At 44.7% G+C, this 19,315-nt stretch overlaps 1 protein-coding gene across 3 annotated transcripts in view; it reads left to right on the plus strand.

The window, feature by feature from the left end:
- The window catches only part of TTC28 (tetratricopeptide repeat domain 28), a 587,392-nt gene that overhangs the window by 477,938 nt on the left and 90,139 nt on the right, over positions 1-19,315 (plus strand). For all 3 annotated transcript variants that reach the window (XM_024120941.3, XM_028480238.2, XM_028480239.2), the window contains 5 exons: positions 7,303-8,644; positions 9,915-10,438; positions 14,034-14,143; positions 15,855-15,984; positions 18,114-18,332. In XM_024120941.3, coding sequence (XP_023976709.1) covers positions 7,303-8,644; positions 9,915-10,438; positions 14,034-14,143; positions 15,855-15,984; positions 18,114-18,332 — 2,325 coding nt within the window. The remainder of the gene's footprint in view (positions 1-7,302; positions 8,645-9,914; positions 10,439-14,033; positions 14,144-15,854; positions 15,985-18,113; positions 18,333-19,315) is intronic.

Raw genomic sequence — 19,315 nt, forward strand, 5'->3', positions numbered from 1 at the left:
AGTGAAGTATTTGTGAGCTGCAGTGGCTCCAGGCTGGCTTCTTGTCGCCTTCACTCAGCCCAGGCCTTTGGGGCGTGGCAGGAGGGGACTACAGCTGAGCTGCCTCTGTCTCTGTTCAGCCTTGAGGGCTGGGGATGGAGCAGCTAGTGCCTCTCTCTTTCTCTTTCGACTGCATTTTATTAAGTTTGGTTATAAATGAATAAGTTCTACGGATCTAATGTACAGCATGGTGACTATAGTTAATAATGCTGTATTGTAAGAGAGTAGATCTTAAGCATTCTCACCACAAAAAGGTGATGGATGTGTTAATTGACTTGATTGTGGTAATCATTTCACAATGTATATGTATATCAAGTCACATTGTACACATTAAGTGTATATAATTTTATTTGTCAATTATACCTCAGTAAAGCTGGGTGGTGGTAGGACAGGTAGTTTCCAGTGAAACATGTTTGTGGGAGGGAGAGGTGGCACATGCAAGGATTTCCTCGGCTTTATTATAGCCACCTCCTCAGGATTGAGACAGAAGGGAAGGGCAGTTGGGATCTGGGACAGAAGTGCCACTGTACTCTCAATGTCTCTGAAGACATCCTAAATTGCTGTTAAAGCAAAAGAAGATAACAGGCTCTTAACTTCACTTACACTTTGGAGGAACAGGAAGAGCCTGGTGGGTTTGGTAGAAAAAGTAGACAGATGTAATTAAGATAAATGAGGGCAGAAGAGACAGATGATGGCCCAAGAGTTCTCCGGAGGTGATGCCCACACTGACAATTACATCTGCCGCTTCCCCCTACATTCCAGAGTCTCAGGGTTTTCTGGTCTCTAACGTATACCTCTCTGCTCTAGAAACAAATTTAGCCAGCCCATCGGTCTGTTTTTACATAGCTGCCAGAGGGTTGGTTTGCCACAACAGTATACTAATGTTAATAAAGAAGAAGTGGGTATAAAATCATGACCACCTTTCACCAGAAGGCATGCCAGCTTCATTACAGAAGGGGAGCAAGTGAAATACCATGGACTCCTGAGTCAGAAGAACCAGGCTCCTGTATCAGTCCTGCCACTTAGAGCCATATGGGCCTGATTAAGTTCTTGAACCCTATATTGACCTCGCAAGATTGTTTTGAGGAGTGAATGAGATCATCAGCCAGGCACAGGTTCTCAGGAAAAGCTTACCTACCAGGAAAATGCTTGTAGCTGAAATCATATGATAAGCAATTTTGGAATGATCTGACATTTAAAAATATCTATACCTTTGCTGTCTTCCACTGGCAAAAATAATGGAGACTCGTCTCCGGGAACATAAATAGTCACCTGAAAATGAGTTAGTTAAGACATCCGGTTGGTTGTATTTATAACACAGAGCACTATGCTCTTGTGCCTTTGTAGACATTTGTTTACTAACCAGATCTGTCCCCTCCTCCCCACCCCAAGCTTTGAGATATTTTAAGTACACTGTAGAGAAATCTTATGTGGAAACTTGAGAGGGAGAGAGAGGGTCCAGGGAACCTAGAGATGTCTGGAGTTGGAATAACAGGTCCCCAGGAGAAACTGGGGCCCCTTCTGGGGAGGGGAAGGATTGGGAGAAGCAGCTAAGAATATGCAGTGCTGCAGAATATTCTGTGGAGCAGGTTTTCTCAGCTGTTTTTACCATCCCTTCCCACTCTGCCTCTTTGATAGACAAAGTATCACCCTATCTTTAAGATGATTTGAAATTAAAGACAAAACTAAATATCATGATGATAAACAAATCAGGGCAATGGGACAAAGCGCTGTGTTGTTCTGTCTACACATGTCCTCCTCCCAGCCTGGAGGAGGATATGTATGGAGGCTGGTATAGCTGTAGAGGCTGGTGACCAGCCTGTTTCTTTTTTTCTACTGAGGTCCTGAAGACGAAAAGTAAACTTAAACGTCCATATTGGGACTTACTTATGAGGGAGTTTCCTGATCCAAAAGGAGCTACAGACCTCTCTGCTTATCTCAATTATTTGATTTAACTTTTTATTATGGAAATTTTCAGACACGTACATATACACACAGAGAAAATAGTATAATGAATCCCCATATGACAACAATCCCCAATTATCAACATTTTGCTAACATTATTTCTATTTCTATCTATTTTCATAAATGCAAACATATACTTACTTTTCCCCTCTGCTAGAGTATTTTTAAAGCAAATAGTAGACACTATGTTGTTTCATCTGTAAGTAATTCCATATGTATTCCTAGCAGATGAGAAGTTTTTAAAGTATGGCTACTGTCCTGTGTCACACCTAGTGAGACTAAATACAGTTCCTTTATGTCTTCTGCTTATCTTGAAAGCAGGTGGGCTGGTACAGCTGAAGGTCTGTGGGTCCAAAGTCCTTCTCTCTGCTCTGTTGCTAACTCACTTCCTCTCACTGGGCCAGGGTCACGTCATTTACAGAGTTAGGAGGACTCTTCCAGTTCCCAAATCTTGATATTTCCTTTGAGAATAGCTGGTGATTTGGCTAGAATGTAGCCGAACTCAACCTGTTTGAAAGCAGTGGGAAAGAACAGATGAGTTCTTAAAGCCCCATTTGGATCGTGTACTATTAATAATCAAAATAATATTTTCAGTAAATGAGAAGAATGCACACATCCTTTGTAGAAGTACAATGAGGCCCTACTTTTAGAGAATTCGCAAGAGAAAAGGCTGCCAGAATTCACTGCTAAGATGCTAACTATTCTAGTTTTGGTAGAGTTCTGTTAGGCTTGTCCTGTTCACACTTCCCTTGATCTTTGCTGGTAATGGTTAACAATAGAGGCAAAATGTATTGAGCATTTACTGTGTCCCAGGCACTTGTGCTAGCTTCTCATAAGCATGATTCCTTGACCCTCACAACAGGTCTTTGCAGTAGCTCTTATTATTCCTATGGCAGTGACCATTCCTGATGCATAGGTGGAGGTTTACTGTGGGGATGGATGTATAAATCCATAAGCATGTGTCATTTCTCTACATGCCCTGTGAGAACTGGGCTTTGTGAGGATCTTCTGCCCCACTAATCTTCATTTAATTCCCCTCCCTGCAGCACGTTGTCACCTAGCATGCCCTCTGACAGGCCCTCTGTAAGTCTTCATCTGAGTGACAGCCCTGGAAAATCAAGCTGTGGTCTCGAAAGGGAAGGAGGATCTGCAGATTATCTCCTCAGCATGCGCAGTCACTCTGCTGGCAGCTCCCAGGGCCGCTTTTATGTTGCCTCAACAAAGAGAAGAGCTGCCAAGAGTGTGTAATGTTCCGTTCAGAATTCTCCAGGCTGGCAGCGGCTGGGACAGAGCAGAGACAGGGCAGAAGAAAAAATTCCCACCTCAGCCGGCCCATCTCCTCTACCCTTGCCTGTGTCTGGAAGTCTTTGTTTTGAGAATCTTCCTATGCTTCTCTAGAGACCCTTGGAAGTGTCAGCTGAGGGGGAAGGTCGGGGCGAAAGGGAGTGTGTGGGCAAGCTGGCTGGGGGTCAGATCATTTTGCCATAACCAGCAGGCAGTTTCTTTCACAAATCATTGAACCCTGGGTAGCCATTATCATCCCAACTGCTCCCTATTAACTAGCCAGACTCTTGAGGCCCTGAGAGCAAGAGAAATGGAATTACTTTTCCTTTGAACGCTCACTCTCTGAATACCGTTCATACTGTGTTTAGGAAGCATGCGATAGTTAGCAAAGCCTATTGATATACACTACTGTGTTTCTCGTACCATTTCTTTGAGATGATTATAACCTGGCCTTATTAATAAGAAAACCAAAAACACCAAAAAGTTTTCAATTAAAAAAAAAAGAAAAGAAAAGAAAGGCTCTGAGACAGAAACTTAGGGTCTCAAAGATACTCAGCTGAATGAGGTAGGAGCCAGGCTTGTAAAACGGGACTTCTGACTTAAAGTTCTGTGCCTTTTCCATTATAGTGTGCCTTCCGGATACTTAGCCAGCTTCCTATAGGATGGGTACAAGTGGGGAGGATGAGGTGCTAGCCAGGTGACCTGTTTCTTTAGCGGTAGGGTGCATACAAAAAACCTGAGCTTCCTCAGTTTCCTTCTCTGAAGGTCCGACACTGCTTGCTTCCTCTTAACACCGCCTCAGCAGCCAATCAGTGATCATATTGGCTTAAAAATCATTGCAGTGAAATCCAAAAGCTGTGGGGAAAAAAATCAATGTAAAGGCGTTGCTGGGGGGGAAAGTGCTCAGAGGGATGTGTGGGCACTCCTGCTGCCCTCCCCAGCTCTGGCTCTGTTCATGACTGTGCACTCATGGCGGGTCAGGTATTTTGCCCCTTATTTCTCCTTATGCAAAAGCTGAGGAGGGAGGGAATAAATGATTCATTTCCTCTAAGGATACTTGGAAATTTGAAACCTACAAGTTTTTTCTTTAGATAAAAGCCGTTTAGGGATACAGGCCACATTCAGGTCTTCAGAACTGAAATGTTTCTGTCACTAAGAGGGCTTCCTTCAGGTGATGCTAAGGTAGTGCCTTTTGGCACCTTAGAGTTTCTAACCTTGAGACAGGCTCTGAAAACCTGACCTTTCCAGCTAGGACACCAGTGACATCTCCAGTCCTCAGGAATGTTGCTCTAATTAGAGCAGAGTTTCAAAAATTTGAGTAATTTTTAACCAAGTGTTGTGCATTCATCATAGAAAACCCATTTAAAACACAGATAAGCAAAATTTCACCACTCAAAGATTACTACTGTTACCTTTTTTAAAAAATGTATGCTGTATGTATAAGTATAAACATGTATGTATATACATACATCCTATTAATGTTTTTATTAAGTGTACTGTTTGTGCCTATATAACCCCTTAATATATTATAATTTTTCCCATGTCAGTATATAAACTTCTATTTCATCTTTTTTTTTTTAACTTCACCTTTTTTTTTTTTTTTTTTCCCCCCCGGTACGCGGGCCTCTCACTGTTGTGGCCTCTCCCGTTGCGGAGCACAGGCTCCGGTCGCGCAGGCTGCCGCTCCGCGGCATGTGGGATCTTCCCGGACCTGGGCACGAACCCGTGTCCCCTACATCGGCAGGCGGACTCTCAACCACTGCGCCACCAGGGAAGCCCTACTTCACCATTTTTAATGGCACCGTGTTATTCTGTCATATAGAGTACCATGATTTGCTTATTTTAAACTGTGAAATATTTTACTCATAATAGAAAATACACAGAAGAATTACCATAGTTTGTTTAATCTCTACCACCTTGAGAATTCCCTTCCCCAGAAGCACATAGTAATTTCAGTAACTAATATTTGAATTTCACTGTATAGTTTACAATGCACTTGCACGTACATTATTTCATTTGATCCTCACTACTATCCTCTAAGGTTGATATCAATATTATTATTTTCCTCAATTTATAGATGAACTAAAAAAAGCTCAAAGAGGTTAAATGATTTATCCAGTGCCCTAAATCCAGTTAATGTCATACAGATGGCTGGACCCAGAGCTCAGCACGACTCCTGGGGCAGGGCAGACCTCCACTGCAGGCAGGGGAGGAAGTCAGGACCAGAGGAGTGGCCCTGGCATGCTCCTCTCTCTCCCATGCCCCGCTCACTTCAGCTTTTATTGTGTGTATTGACATTATTTGTTTCATGACTGTCTCCCTTATGATCCTGTGTGCTTTCTGAGGGCAGACACGTGTCATCATTTCTCTCCCTGTGTGCTGCCCTCCACAGGCTTAGTACACAATAAATATTCAGTTAATATTTGTTGGGTCAGTGTGTAAGTAAATGAATGAAGGAAGGAAGGAATGAAAGGTGTAGAGATAAAGCAAATTGCAGAGGCTGGATTTCGATAGCTTGCTTTCTCAGTGCCTCTATTTTCAGTTCAGACATTTTAGCAACCCATCTTGGTGTTTTTGAGTTCTTATACTTCTGCAGGTTTTGGTCACCAGTGCAAAGTTCACACATTGATGCACAGAAAAGCATGTTCAAAACCAAGGGCAAAGAGAAACCTGTTTGCATACTAGATCCCTCCGCCTTTTCTGTGTCTCCCCATTCCAGCCCCAACTGAAATGAACCAGGCTGTCCTTAAAGGCTCTTCCCAAGTTACTTTTATTATATCCCTCGTTTGGAACTACTTTATATTTATGATATTTACGATATATCTCATTTTGAACTGCTTGTAAAAACAACAGCTTAGCTTAGCAGCTATAGCATAGTTTATGAGGGCTGTTTGAAGTGCTGTTATTGTTGACTGTAAAAGCTAGATGGCAGAATTACAAGAAATTCTGGAACAAAAATCATTCAAATCCTATCACCTAACAAGGCAACTGTTTTTATTTTTGCATAATACCCTCGAGGTCTTGTCCATGTGCACACTTTCATTTTCCTACTCATTGTCAGGGAGCGTGCAGCATTGTTTTCTGCTTTTTCCACTTAACATTATTGCAAGAACTCTTTTTTCCCCATTTTTCTGCATAGACTTCGTAATTATCTTTTTAATGACTGCATAATCCCCTATTGAGTTGATATACCAAAATGTACTTATATAATCCCCAAGTGTTTGCCATTGAAGATGTTTCTGATTTTCCACTAATCTATAATGGTGCAGTAAAGATTGTTACGCATACAGCTTTTGCATTTGTCGTATGATTGCCTTAGAAGACATTCCCCTGAGCAGGATTGCAGGGTCTGAGCAGCACCGTGTGTGATTCTTGCCATGCTGCTCCTCCAAAGGCTGTTCCCGTTTGTGTCCAGCAGTTGATGTGTTTACCAGCTTCAGGGCCACCTCATCAGTATAGGGTATTGTTTAAATTTTTTGTTTGCTAATTTAGTAGAAGTAAAATGGTACTTCAGGGTTGCTTTATTTTGCATTTCTTTGATTATTAAGAGAAATTAACATTTTCCCCTGTGGTTACTCTGTATTTCCTTGGATGTGAGTTGTCTGCTCACTTTTACTATTTTTGCCTATTTCAGTAAATTAGGGTCTTGATTTTTTAAAAAATGAAACAAGTCAAATCTTTATACATGATAGCTATTGAATTTTTTTTGTATAATTCATATATTTTCCAGTATTGTGTTTGCCTTTTAATTTTAGATATATACTTACAGTATAAAACTTACTATTTTTGTAACTAAATCTGTCAGTTCTTTTTCATTCCTGTTGCTTTGAAGCTTAGAAAGCTATCCCCCTCTGGAGAGCTGATAAATATTTAATTCTGCCTTCTGTTATTTTAAATTCTTTAATTCATCTGGATTGTATTTGAGTATAAATCGAGTTGCAAATTACATTTTTTCTAAATTGCTAATCAGTCATTTCAGCCCTTTTCTATCTATTGTTTTATTCTCTTTCTCAGGAATCATACACCAGATGAAAGGTGATTATGATACTGCACTGAAACTCCACAAGACCCACCTGTGCATTGCCCAGGAGCTGAGTGATTACGCCGCCCAGGGCCGTGCCTACGGGAATATGGGTAATGCCTACAATGCTCTGGGCATGTACGACCAGGCTGTCAAGTACCACCGGCAGGAGCTGCAGATCTCCATGGAAGTGAATGACCGTGCCTCGCAGGCATCCACACATGGGAACCTTGCCGTGGCCTACCAGGCCCTGGGTGCCCATGACCGAGCCCTGCAGCACTATCAGAACCACCTGAACATCGCTCGGGAGCTGCGTGACATCCAGAGCGAGGCCCGGGCTCTCAGCAACCTGGGCAACTTCCACTGCTCTCGAGGGGAGTACGTCCAGGCCGCCCCCTATTACGAACAGTACCTCCGGCTTGCTCCCGAGCTTCAAGACATGGAAGGAGAAGGGAAGGTCTGCCACAATCTTGGCTACGCCCATTACTGCCTTGGAAATTACCAGGAGGCGGTGAAGTACTATGAGCAGGATCTGGCCCTGGCCAAAGACCTTCATGACAAATTGAGCCAAGCAAAAGCCTACTGCAATTTGGGCTTAGCATTCAAGGCTCTGCTGAATTTTAACAAAGCCGAAGAGTGTCAGAAGTACCTACTGTCCCTAGCCCAGTCGCTGAATAATTCCCAGGCTAAATTTCGAGCCCTGGGGAACCTGGGCGATATATTCATCTGTAAAAAAGATATCAGTGGTGCAATAAAATTCTATGAGCAGCAGCTGGGCTTGGCTCACCATGTAAAGGACAGAAGACTGGAGGCCAGTGCATATGCAGCCCTGGGCACTGCATACCGAATGATCCAGAAACACGACAAGGCCTTGGGTTATCACACGCAGGAACTGGAGGTATATCAGGAGCTGAGTGACTTGCCGGGAGAGTGCAGAGCTCATGGGCACCTGGCAGCCGTCTACATGGCCCTTGGGAAATACACGATGGCATTCAAGTGTTATGAAGAGCAGCTGGATCTAGGGCAGAAGCTGAAAGATCCGAGTCTAGAAGCTCAGGTCTATGGCAACATGGGCATCACAAAGATGAACATGAATGTGATGGAAGAAGCCATCGGCTACTTCGAGCAGCAGCTGGCCATGCTGCAGCAGCTGAGTGGAAATGAGTCTGTGCTCGACAGGGGCCGGGCCTATGGCAACCTGGGGGATTGCTACGAGGCCCTGGGTGACTATGAGGAAGCTATAAAGTACTATGAACAATATTTATCTGTTGCCCAGAGTCTAAATCGCATGCAAGACCAAGCCAAGGCTTACCGGGGCCTGGGAAATGGACACAGGTAAAAATGACAGAGGACAAATGTGGTTGATAAACCTGCACAAAGAGCAGTTGTGAAAGTAATGGCCACTTAATGTCTTCATGGCAGCTTATTGACTACAAATCATTTTCTTGCATACCTCATTTTGTTCCTCCAATAATTCTGTGAAATTAGCAGGGTATATTTTTACCCTTATGTTACATAGGAAGAAACTAAGGCCCAGAGTTTATGTCCAAGATTACACAGTTTAAAAGGGACAGCTGAGAGTTAAACCCAGGGCTCTCTGACTCCAAATGCACTACCTTTCTGACTACATCATAATGAGCAGAATATAAGAGATAATAGGAATGGGAAAGATGAATGAATCGATCTAACTTATATTTTCTGAATGCCCCTCACATTATATGGATGTGTTCATTAATATAACACCTATACCCACCAATTACTTGCACCCCATTTTGTTGCTTTTAGGGAAAGCCACCTCATAATAGTGGGAGTGAATAAACATATACTGTTATGCTAGCCACCTTGCATAGATATATTGCTAAATATCTACAGCAATCCTGTATTAGTCTACATTTATTATCATCTGCTATGGGATGTGGGATTTATTAGCATCCAGAAACTGAAGCTCAGGAAAAGGAATTCATGTGTCCTACACAACTGGTTTGGTCTGCCGCCAGAATCCATGCTCTTCTCGCTCTTATTGTGTCATCTCTTAGCAGCACAAAAAGATACACTGTTGCCCAAGGTGGTGCTTTCCTTCTGAACGTGGGCAACCCAAGAAGGTGTCTGTGTCTGCAGAATATACGGCCTCTGCAGATAGGCAGGGGATTAGGGCTTCTGGAGTGGAGGAAGGGCAAGGGTCAGACTAAATCATCACCCACAGAGTGCTCTGAGAAGCTAAGGGTGAAAGATTTATAGCCATTGTAAAGTGATTTCAAAAACATAGTCTAAGCAGTAGTGGAAATTGGGAGGCCCAAAGAACCAAGCAGTTCACTTGCTATCATTGTGCCTATTAATATATTTTATGTTTCCTCTGGGGTATATATCCCATTGAATCTCAAGCTCTTGGGAAGGTCACTAAGGGATGACTTTTGAATTGCTTTCCAGATTATGAAATTCCCCTGCATCTCACTCTAAGGGCACATGATAGATTTTAGCTAGAAGAGGAGTTAAGAGCTTCTATAGTAAGTGACAGTGACAAATGCTTTTCATTTTCTCAGGGGCTTTAGCATGTCTGCACCTGCACAAAATAATATCATTGCTTTTCTGTCTACATCCCCCACAGGGCAATGGGGAGCTTGCAGCAAGCCCTTGTGTGCTTTGAAAAGAGGCTCGTGGTTGCCCATGAGCTCGGGGAGGCCTTTAATAAAGCCCAGGCCTATGGAGAGCTGGGAAGTCTGCACAGCCAATTAGGGAATTACGAACAAGCCATTTCCTGCCTTGAACGCCAGCTGAACATTGCTAGAGAGATGAAAGACCGAGCTCTGGAAAGTGATGCCGCCTGTGGCCTGGGGGGCGTTTACCAGCAGATGGGGGAATACGATACAGCCCTGCAGTACCACCAGCTGGATCTGCAGATAGCAGAGGAAACCAACAACCCCACGTGCCAGGGACGGGCCTATGGGAACCTGGGCCTGACCTACGAGTCCCTGGGCACCTTTGAGAGGGCTGTGGTCTATCAAGAACAGCACTTGAGCATCGCTGCGCAGATGAACGACTTGGTGGCCAAGACGGTGTCTTATAGTAGCCTTGGAAGGACCCATCATGCTTTGCAGAACTATTCCCAGGCAGTCATGTACTTGCAGGAAGGTAAGTGAAAAGGTCTGTCGCGGCTTCTCAGTCTACTCTGAGACTGAGCTCACAGTCTGCTCAGAAGGAGGTGTGCACGGTGTGAGTGGCCACCTCTGCTTGGAGTGAGGATCTCAGAGGCCACATCATCAGTTCGACTCCAAAACCATGGTGTCCCCCACTGGGCGTTCCTTAGTAGTACAAAGGCTTTCCACTGTCCAGGATGCATTACCCAGCTTGTCTCGCTCTGCTTGCCAGCTGTCCAAGGAGCTGACACCCTCCTTGCTTTTCAGAGCTCTCTACTGAGTAAAAAACACATTCTCCACAAGGTCAAGTTAGATCTAACAGTGTACAAGTTAAGGGCCTGAATCAGAGGAAAACTGCGCAGCTGTTCCGGGCCCATTGTCCCTTTAGAAAATAAGCTGTATCAAAGCCGTGTAGAAGTCCATTTCAATGTGGCAGCCGGGGTCTAATCCAGAAGCACCCGTCTGAGGGTCACTCAGGCCATCAGCCAGGTTTCCCGGGGCTGGTTACCCACCATGCTGGGCTGGTGCCACAGTAGGCTTGTTTCAGGCAGGCCCAGAAGGTGATTGCTTCCCTCCCTCCCCTCTTTTTCACCCCCTCCTCCCACTCCCTCTCCTCTCCGGCAGGCTCCATGCAGTTACCTGCGCACAGTCAGGCCTTGGACGCTTCCTTCCTTGCCAAGCAGGAGCCCCACAGCAGTGTGTTTGCCCTCCACCCTTTGGAACCCTCCTCTGGAAAGCACTTCCTCTCACACGGGCACATGGCATCCGGTCATCCTGGGAGGGAAAAACAGCAGATACGGTGTTCTTGGCTCACTAGTAAAAGGAAATGTTTGCTGATTTCAAGCAAAAACTGTCGTTTATAGTTTCCAAAATTTTTTGGCATATATAGTTTATCTAATTGGATTTCATTCTCATAGTAACCATGAGAGTTGTATCTTTTTATTCCCATTGGCAGCTAAGTGACCTGAGGCTCAGAGACTACAGTGGCTTGATCCTGACCATGCGGTCAGTCAGTGGTGGCATGGGGCTCAGCCCAGGTTTCCTGACCTCAGGAACCACACAAGACCTTGTATGCAGTTCTTTCAACCTCCCAAGAACAGAGCAGGGCTGGGGCAGTCATGTCCACGATTACTTCTGATCCCCAGCTGGAAGCCGGGAGAGAGGGAAGCAGCACATGAAGTGGAGAATGGGCCAGGGGCTGATGGTCGCTGTGGTCCTCTGCACAGACCAGGCTTGCTCTGGCCTGCAGGCTGAGAGATTACTGAGAGGCTAGAAGCCACTTCCCAGACATGATTTGGCTCCCACTCAGTGGGAGCTCTGCCTCAATGCATTAAATATGAGAGGTGGCTTTTGGTTTCCTGAAACTAGACTGGTAAAATTCTAACAGACTAGGGGCCATTTTCAATTGAATATGTGAAAAATATTAAATTCAGACCCAGTGTATGACAACCTTTCAACTGTGTTTTTTGGTACTTCCTGAAATGTTATTTCCATGAAGCAGCTGCTTTGCCTGAGATATTGTAACATAATTCTATATTTATGGAAAACTGTTTATTTTTATTGTTGTAATTTTAAGTCTTGCAGAGATCTAAATTCTTATCGCGCCATCTCCACAGTGTCTTTTTCGTGGATGTGCTCTACCAGAGAGCCTGGTGTACCTCGTGGACCTGACCAGATGCCTCTTCGCATGAGTTGTTTCAGGTGCAGGACACCTGGAAGGCCCTTTCTGAGTGCTCTGAGTTGGGTCTGCAGCCTCTTGAAGTGAGGGGACAGTTCAGTTGGAAACCACTTCGGTACTCTCTCTCCCTCCTGTCTTTCAGACACAGGACTGTGGACTAGCATTCCCCTGCCCACATGCAATAGAATCTCACAGGCAGGCCTGGTCAGAGCCTTTGGAACAAGCTCTCTACGTGATTTGTATGGTTACCGGTGATTAAAACCACTGGTCTCATCCAGCTTTTTTTCTTTTTGCAAATGAAGAAAGGGAGGCTGGAGCAATTTAGTGACTTACCTTCAGTCATGTAACTAGTTTCTGGCAAACTAGGCTCCAGGAGGGCTGGATGGGTGGGTCAGATTCCTAAGAGGCAGAAGCAGGTAGAAACTGGGGAAGGACAGATACCGTGTCTGTCCAGTGGGCTTTTAGCTCTTCATTGTTGAACTTCTGACTATGGGCCAGGGAGTGTCCTACACGCTGGGGATCCAAGAGGGAGCAAAGTCAAGTCCCTCCTTGTACAGAACGTACCTTCTGGAGGAGCTGCCTCAATGACTTTTACTTCCAACTCAGAGGCCCAGGCCTAGCAGGGAGAGCTATATTGTTGAATGAATATGGTTAGCTTGTTGAAGGTTAAAACAACCGGTCTCCTCCTGGTTTTCACCCAAGAACCATTTCTTTTATTTCTGTTCCTACTCTATGAAGTATTTTAAAATGTGAATAATTTGCAAATACATATTGTTTTTGTTACCCTGTGACATGATTTAAATTTAAAATGCTGTTTCTAAGTTTTCTGAGTTATGTGCATTTTGAGATGCATGATATTTTATGAGTTTGAACCCGAGTATCACTTTTATTAGCCTCTCAACTGACTCAATTCCTTTTTGAAAGTCTGAAATTGTGTGGGCCCAGCATGCTCAGAGGCAGGTTCCCATTCACCCTGAATTAGATTAGAAAGAAGAAGTCCTTCCTTTGTGTGTGCAGTTGTAGTGTGGGAGCCTTCCTGCTGTCTCAGCACAAGCTAACTCCTACGTACAGAGAGCAGGATAATGAGGGCAAAGTGATGCTGAGAACTGCTTAGTGGCCAATACGATAAATGGTTGCCTTCAGATTTGACTCTCACAAAGCCCTGGAGGTTGCTGGTGTCCTGAAATCCAGAAGCTTGCTGTGGGTAAGTGACCCAAACTGCAGGTGCCTATCTGAAGGCCATTAGAATGAGAACAATCTCATTTAAAGCTTTCAACTCATAATATCTCTTGTTCTGCAACCCCGCTGAGGCACATCAAAGTCTCAGCCTTAAAGGAAAGGCAGATTGGATGTGAAATGCCTCAGTGGCATCAGTAACAGAAGGCAGGGTCAGGCGGTGTGAGCATTCTGCTTCCAGGAGGACATCTGATGTGTCTCTCATCAACACTGATTGGATGCTGTGCACGTGTGATAGGAAAGAGTATTAGCTGGGCTTCTGTACTTGACTATGGAACTTTCAAGAAAGACTTCTGCCAGCCAGAGAATTGGGTTAGGTAAACTTATAGGCCAGGAGTTTTCATTTGCAAAGCTAGGGATTTCACAGCTGGGAGGGCTGCCAGTTAGGTTCCATTTGTTTCAGTGTTTCTGCCTGCCCTGCAAACCTGTCTCCTGCTGATAGCCATCACCTGAGCTCTTGCTGGGGCAACTTGGAGTGACCTGGAAAGGTCACTACCAACACAGAATTTGAAAAGAATGCTTACTCTGCCTTGGCTGATTCTGCTTTTGTCCTGCATTTTAACTAGCTGTGTTGCTAACACTTTATGTACACCTGAGCCAGAGTTACCCTCCAGAGCTCCTTGGCAGGATGGAATTGTCTTTTATGTGTCCTCAAAATTTCTCTATCTGAATTCAGGTTTAAGGTTAGCAGAGCAGCTTGGCCGAAGAGAAGATGAAGCCAAAATTCGCCATGGTCTTGGCCTCTCCCTTTGGGCGAGTGGGAACCTGGAGGAAGCCCAACATCAGGTGAGCAGGAGAACCCTGTCCCGAGTGGATTTTGTTTCTAGAAGCATGGAAGACCTTGGGATTACTATCCTAGTAGTGATGACATTTGCCAGAAGGTGTTGACCTGTGCTCTTGGGTTTGACATACAAGATTTCCAGCCTGTATCAGCCCAGAAGTGTTGAACCATGGTAAAGACTCTTACTCACTTGTATGATAGATTTCTCAATAATTTCTTTGGAATTCTTGTATTATGTGCTACTGTTCCTCATTAAACCTTAATATGAAATTATATACATTTTATGACAGAAGTAATCCAAGAATTCATAATTATTGGATTTACTGTCTTTGTAGGTTTCTAGTTATATCACTAGATGCTTCTCTCCCCTCTTCCTCTTCCTCCCTTCGCTCTCTCTCTCTCTCTCTCTCACACACATACACACACACACACACACACACACACACACAGTTCATGTTTCTGCATACACACAAATAGTTGAAGAGAAGCCTGCTCTGTGCTGGCTCTGCAAATTAGAAAGATCCCTGGAATTATGGGTTCCTCTGTCAGGTTGGAGGAATTGTGAGATGGCATCTGAAATCACACACTCAACTGCTTAGGCAGCGCTTGCTGTGGAGGGCGCTGTGCTAGCAAAGGGGGCCAAGGATTGGTGAACCCAGGCTCCTGTCGTAGGTGCTCACAGGGAGTGAGGACATGATATTGCTTGAACTTGTGCCACAGCGTCCTGGGATGTTATGACGTTTTACAATTTAAATAATTAATTCTCTAGTTTTCTGGTTTCAGAAATTAAAGTTTGTATTGATATAGTGATTTATAGTTTTCAAAGTACTTTCACTGACTGGATTTATTCCTTAATAACCCTGTGAGGTAGAGTGATAACCATTCCTTTACAGAGAAAAAACTGAGGTTCCTAATCTTACCAAAAGTCACCCAGCAAATTAGTGGCAGGGTTGGGAATACATTCCTCTCTCCTAGTCTAAGTCCCTTAGTCTTAGAATTCTATTCTTTAAATTTGCATGAATTTAAAATTTTATACTGTTTCCACATATAAATATCAGAGAAAGGCCTTGTCCCATTGACCTTGTGGTCCCCTTAGAGCAGCAGGACAGTGTCTCCTTAGGAGTGTCGTGTGTCTGGTCCCAGGGTGTCCCTGTAAGTGGACGTGGCTCCCTGGAGCACTGCCGTGCAGAGCAGCATCTGGTTCAGCTGAACTGCCTGCAAGAAGCCCTCCTCCTCCTCCTGAGAGTGCGGCTGCCGTCAGGGTTTCCCCCCAGCCTCAGGCATCTCCAGCCTGGCTCCCCCTCACCTGCTCCAGTTCCAGCCCTTCCGCACTGTGAGGCGTTGGTGTGGTGAATTACAGTTGCTTGATGACAAGAGGAGAGGCTTTTCGTTTGTTTTAATCAAAATCAGCACTTGATTGCGTTCATAGCTGATTTTTTTCCACAAGTTTCAGACTATGAGTCTATAACCCCTGTCTTTTAGATCCCCTTGTCTGTCAAAAATTGATTACACAAACTATAATTTACTGAGTAGGATCTAATTGATGCCTTTTCAGGTCCACAAAGACCTACCTGGAAATAAAGATTCATCCTTTTAAATCTCTTAAGACAATTTTTCTGTTGTGTACCAAGATGTGAGCAAAAATTGTCTCTAGTCGGTGAAGGGCTAGACAGTGGTTTCTGGAAAACAGATAACGTTCTTTTCCCCTCCTTGCAGCTCTATAGAGCATCAGCCTTGTTTGAAACGATCCGACACGAGGTGCAGCTGAGCACGGACTACAAGCTCTCCCTCTTTGACCTGCAGACATCCTCCTACCAGGCCTTGCAGCGAGTGCTCGTCCGCCTCGGTGAGAGCAGCGGGGGTTCCCACCTTGTGTGCGTGCACCCCTGTGTCTGAGTCGTTTAGTGAGTGCTGTGATGAAATATGATTTGTTGTCACGGCAGACTGAAGCCACAACCACAACGCAGCCATTGAACATTCGTTCATTCAAGCAACGAATATTTGTATGTGCCGAGTGCCAGTCAAGAAGTCCCGGTTCCTGACCTCTAGAACTTCTTAGCCTATCAGGAGACAGAAGTCGGGAGCCCAGCAGGGTGTGATTGGCACTAGAGTAAAAGGGACTCGGGTGCTGTGGGAACGAAGTGGCTTGGCAGGCAGACCCAGGAGCCAGAAAAGGTGTCCTGGAGCCAGGGATGCTTGAAGCAGGCGCTCCCACCAGGTTCCCTCTGCCCATTAGTACCTGGGGGCAGGTACCTGAGAAGACACTGGTCTCTTCCCTATTTTACTGCCACACATCTTTTAATGTTGCTGTCTAATAAATGTTTGTACTGTCTGCCCCCAAGGCTGTGACATAGTCAGTGACAATGATCCCAGGCCTGTGGGCTGCATTGCACTGGGACAGCATCCACCTTCCCTTACCTGGGCCTTAACTGTTTCAGCCACCCTATTCCAGCCACCCTGTCCTCTGCCTCTCCTCAGGCCTGTCCACCTCTGCAGACCATTTTCCCCAACCCAGAACTTGGGTTAAGGAGGTATTCATTGGAATTAACAATGTCTTCGAAGTTGGATGTTGAGGCCTTATCAGTAACCTGTCCTTTGCTTTATGGGTATGAATACTCAAACTTCCCCTTGAAAAATGTATCTATTAACTGTGCTCATTGCCTGCGATACAGTTTATTATCTACTATAATCACAGTGTTAAGTCTGTCTAGCACTTTGGGGCCAATTTTCCAATGTGTACAGAAATCGTCCCTGCTGTTCCAGTTAATAACTTAATAGGGTAAAAGAAGACATTTGCCTACACACATACAAATCCCCGCTTTCTACTGATACTCAGACTGTAGGAAGCAGGGCATCCTTGAAGGACTTTGGGGCTGCGGCATCTGGTCTCCTGCCTTTGCCTGCCCTCTCTTTGGACCTTAGTTCTAGCAACTCTTCCATTTGTATATTTATGATGCAAGCAGATCCTTTGCATTGTGTTCCTTCTAATAATCCTAACTTGAAAGGATGTTGCTTTATCTTTTGTGCGCTCATATTTGAGCATTAGCTTTTAAACTAGATTACAGACTAGTTTCTTAGATGAAGTGAGATTAGAGGTTGTATCGAAAGACTGAGGAAAAGCTTGAAAGAGAGAAGCAATTTCAAAGAATTAGAGACCTCAGAGGTTTGAACCCTTTGCCCATGGGAATGAGAAGAGACGAGAAGCAAGTGTGTGGGAGCCCAGAATGGAATGAGGTATCAGCTCTAGTGATTATAATGTCACTTGTTATATATACTGTGCTTTGAATAATGCCTACCAGCCACCTCCACATATAGGGCCTCGTTTAGTCTTTGAGATAGGCAGGACGGCTATCGGGATTCCTTGTTTTCAGTAAACAGGGAAAAGGCACACCGAGCAGATGGACCAGCATGTGTGAGGGCACAGAGGTATAATTTGGTGGGAAATGTGGAAACAGGGCTGGGCAATGTGATGCACAGAGGGGCTGCATCGAGGAGAAATAGCAAGATGGTCAAGAGCCATGTCCTGCAGGGCTCATCTGCCAAGGCCAAATCAGAATCCAAGCTGAGCAGGGAAGTGAGAGGGTAACCAGAGTGCAGAACACCAGGTCCAAAGAGCCAAGTGAATGGGGTCAGAAGCCAGGAGGCCGGGGAGTGACTCAGGATGTGGGAGGAGAGTGGGCAGTGCTGAGGATGGATGCTCTGAACAGTCAGCTTTCCTGTGGTGTGGCTGCCAGACAGGGAAGCCTGGTGGTTTACGGTGGTGTGGAATCTGAAAATGTGGGGTTTGAGTAGAGTGGTCACTGCACCCGTCATCTGAGGCAGGGGGTTGAATTTGAAACAGTCTCACTGAGAGTCTGCCACACGTTGGCGTGGAGAGACAGTGGGGTTTCTGCTTGCCCGGGGTCTCTGTACCTGATGGTCCTCTCTGATAAGCATACTCCCCGTGGACTCCTAGCCTATCCCTTTGTCTCCTAGGCCATCATGATGAAGCCCTGGCCGTGGCAGAAAGAGGACGGACAAGGGCGTTTGCAGATCTCCTGGTAGAACGGCAGACAGGACAGCAGGACTCCGACCCCTACTCCCCAGTCACTATTGATCAGATCTTAGAGATGGTTAATGGCCAGAGGGGACTAGTGCTTTACTATTCCCTGGCTGCGGGCTACCTGTACAGCTGGCTGCTTGCTCCTGGGGCAGGTAAGATCTCTTTCTGTGGGAACAGGGCAATTAAGACACTAGGTTGTGAAAGTCTAGTGAATAGAAGTGGGAGAGGTGCATTACCATAGATCAGATCAAGGAGCTAATGTCGGCTTTCAGCAAATCTTCCGCCACTGTGGGTAGTCCGTGGTGGGGCATTCAATTAATAAGACAGCCCAGCTTTCTCATTCCCCCAAGAAATCACGGCTCCTCGCTGGTGAATGTGGAAGCATTTATCAAGGAAGACTAAGAGCAGGAGGATTAATTTCACCAGCAGCCCTATTTTTAGGCAGCTGTTGTTCATTAGCTAATAAAGTAATAAGTCCGAATGAGTTCTTTCTAGATATGATTTAATAATTGTGACCCTTTGTCATGGTACAGTTAAAGAGACTAAAATGATAATGGCAACTCTATCACAGTATATAAATGAAGTCTTATGCTTGAAATTTCTGAGTTTAGCAAAACCCATTTTTAACCAGTTCATTTGTAAATCTATTTCAGAAGTAAAAATCCCCTTTGATTAAATAAGGATTAAATGTTCAGGCTTTAACAGTTTCACTAAATACAGAGCCACTAATTAGCTGTTAGGGCCATATTTTTTGCATAACAAAATGCTGATGGTTTTACCATGCTGGAGACACACCAGATCCAATTAGAGTTTATTGACTGGGGAAGTGGATCTTATAATTGGGAATCTTGAAGAATGGGCTTCTTGAATATCTGTAAGCCAATTTCAAAAAGTTCAACTGCCAAGGAGAACTGACAAGATTTTCTTGATTATGTTTCTGTCCCTTTGATTTAAAAAGAAAATGATGGCTGGATGACAGCTCTGAGATGCTTCCTGGGTTCTGATTACATTCTGAGAACGCCTGTATGTTCTATGCTTCAGCCTCACTTTTTATAATTTTACCCTTAATTCCATGTTTTTTATGGGCTTTCCATAAAGAACATGCTTGCCTCTGACCTTTTTTTTTTTTTTTTTT

The sequence above is a fragment of the Physeter macrocephalus genome, chromosome 19, assembly GCF_002837175.3.
Source record: "Physeter macrocephalus isolate SW-GA chromosome 19, ASM283717v5, whole genome shotgun sequence".
NCBI classification, from domain to species: Eukaryota; Metazoa; Chordata; class Mammalia; order Artiodactyla; family Physeteridae; genus Physeter; species Physeter macrocephalus.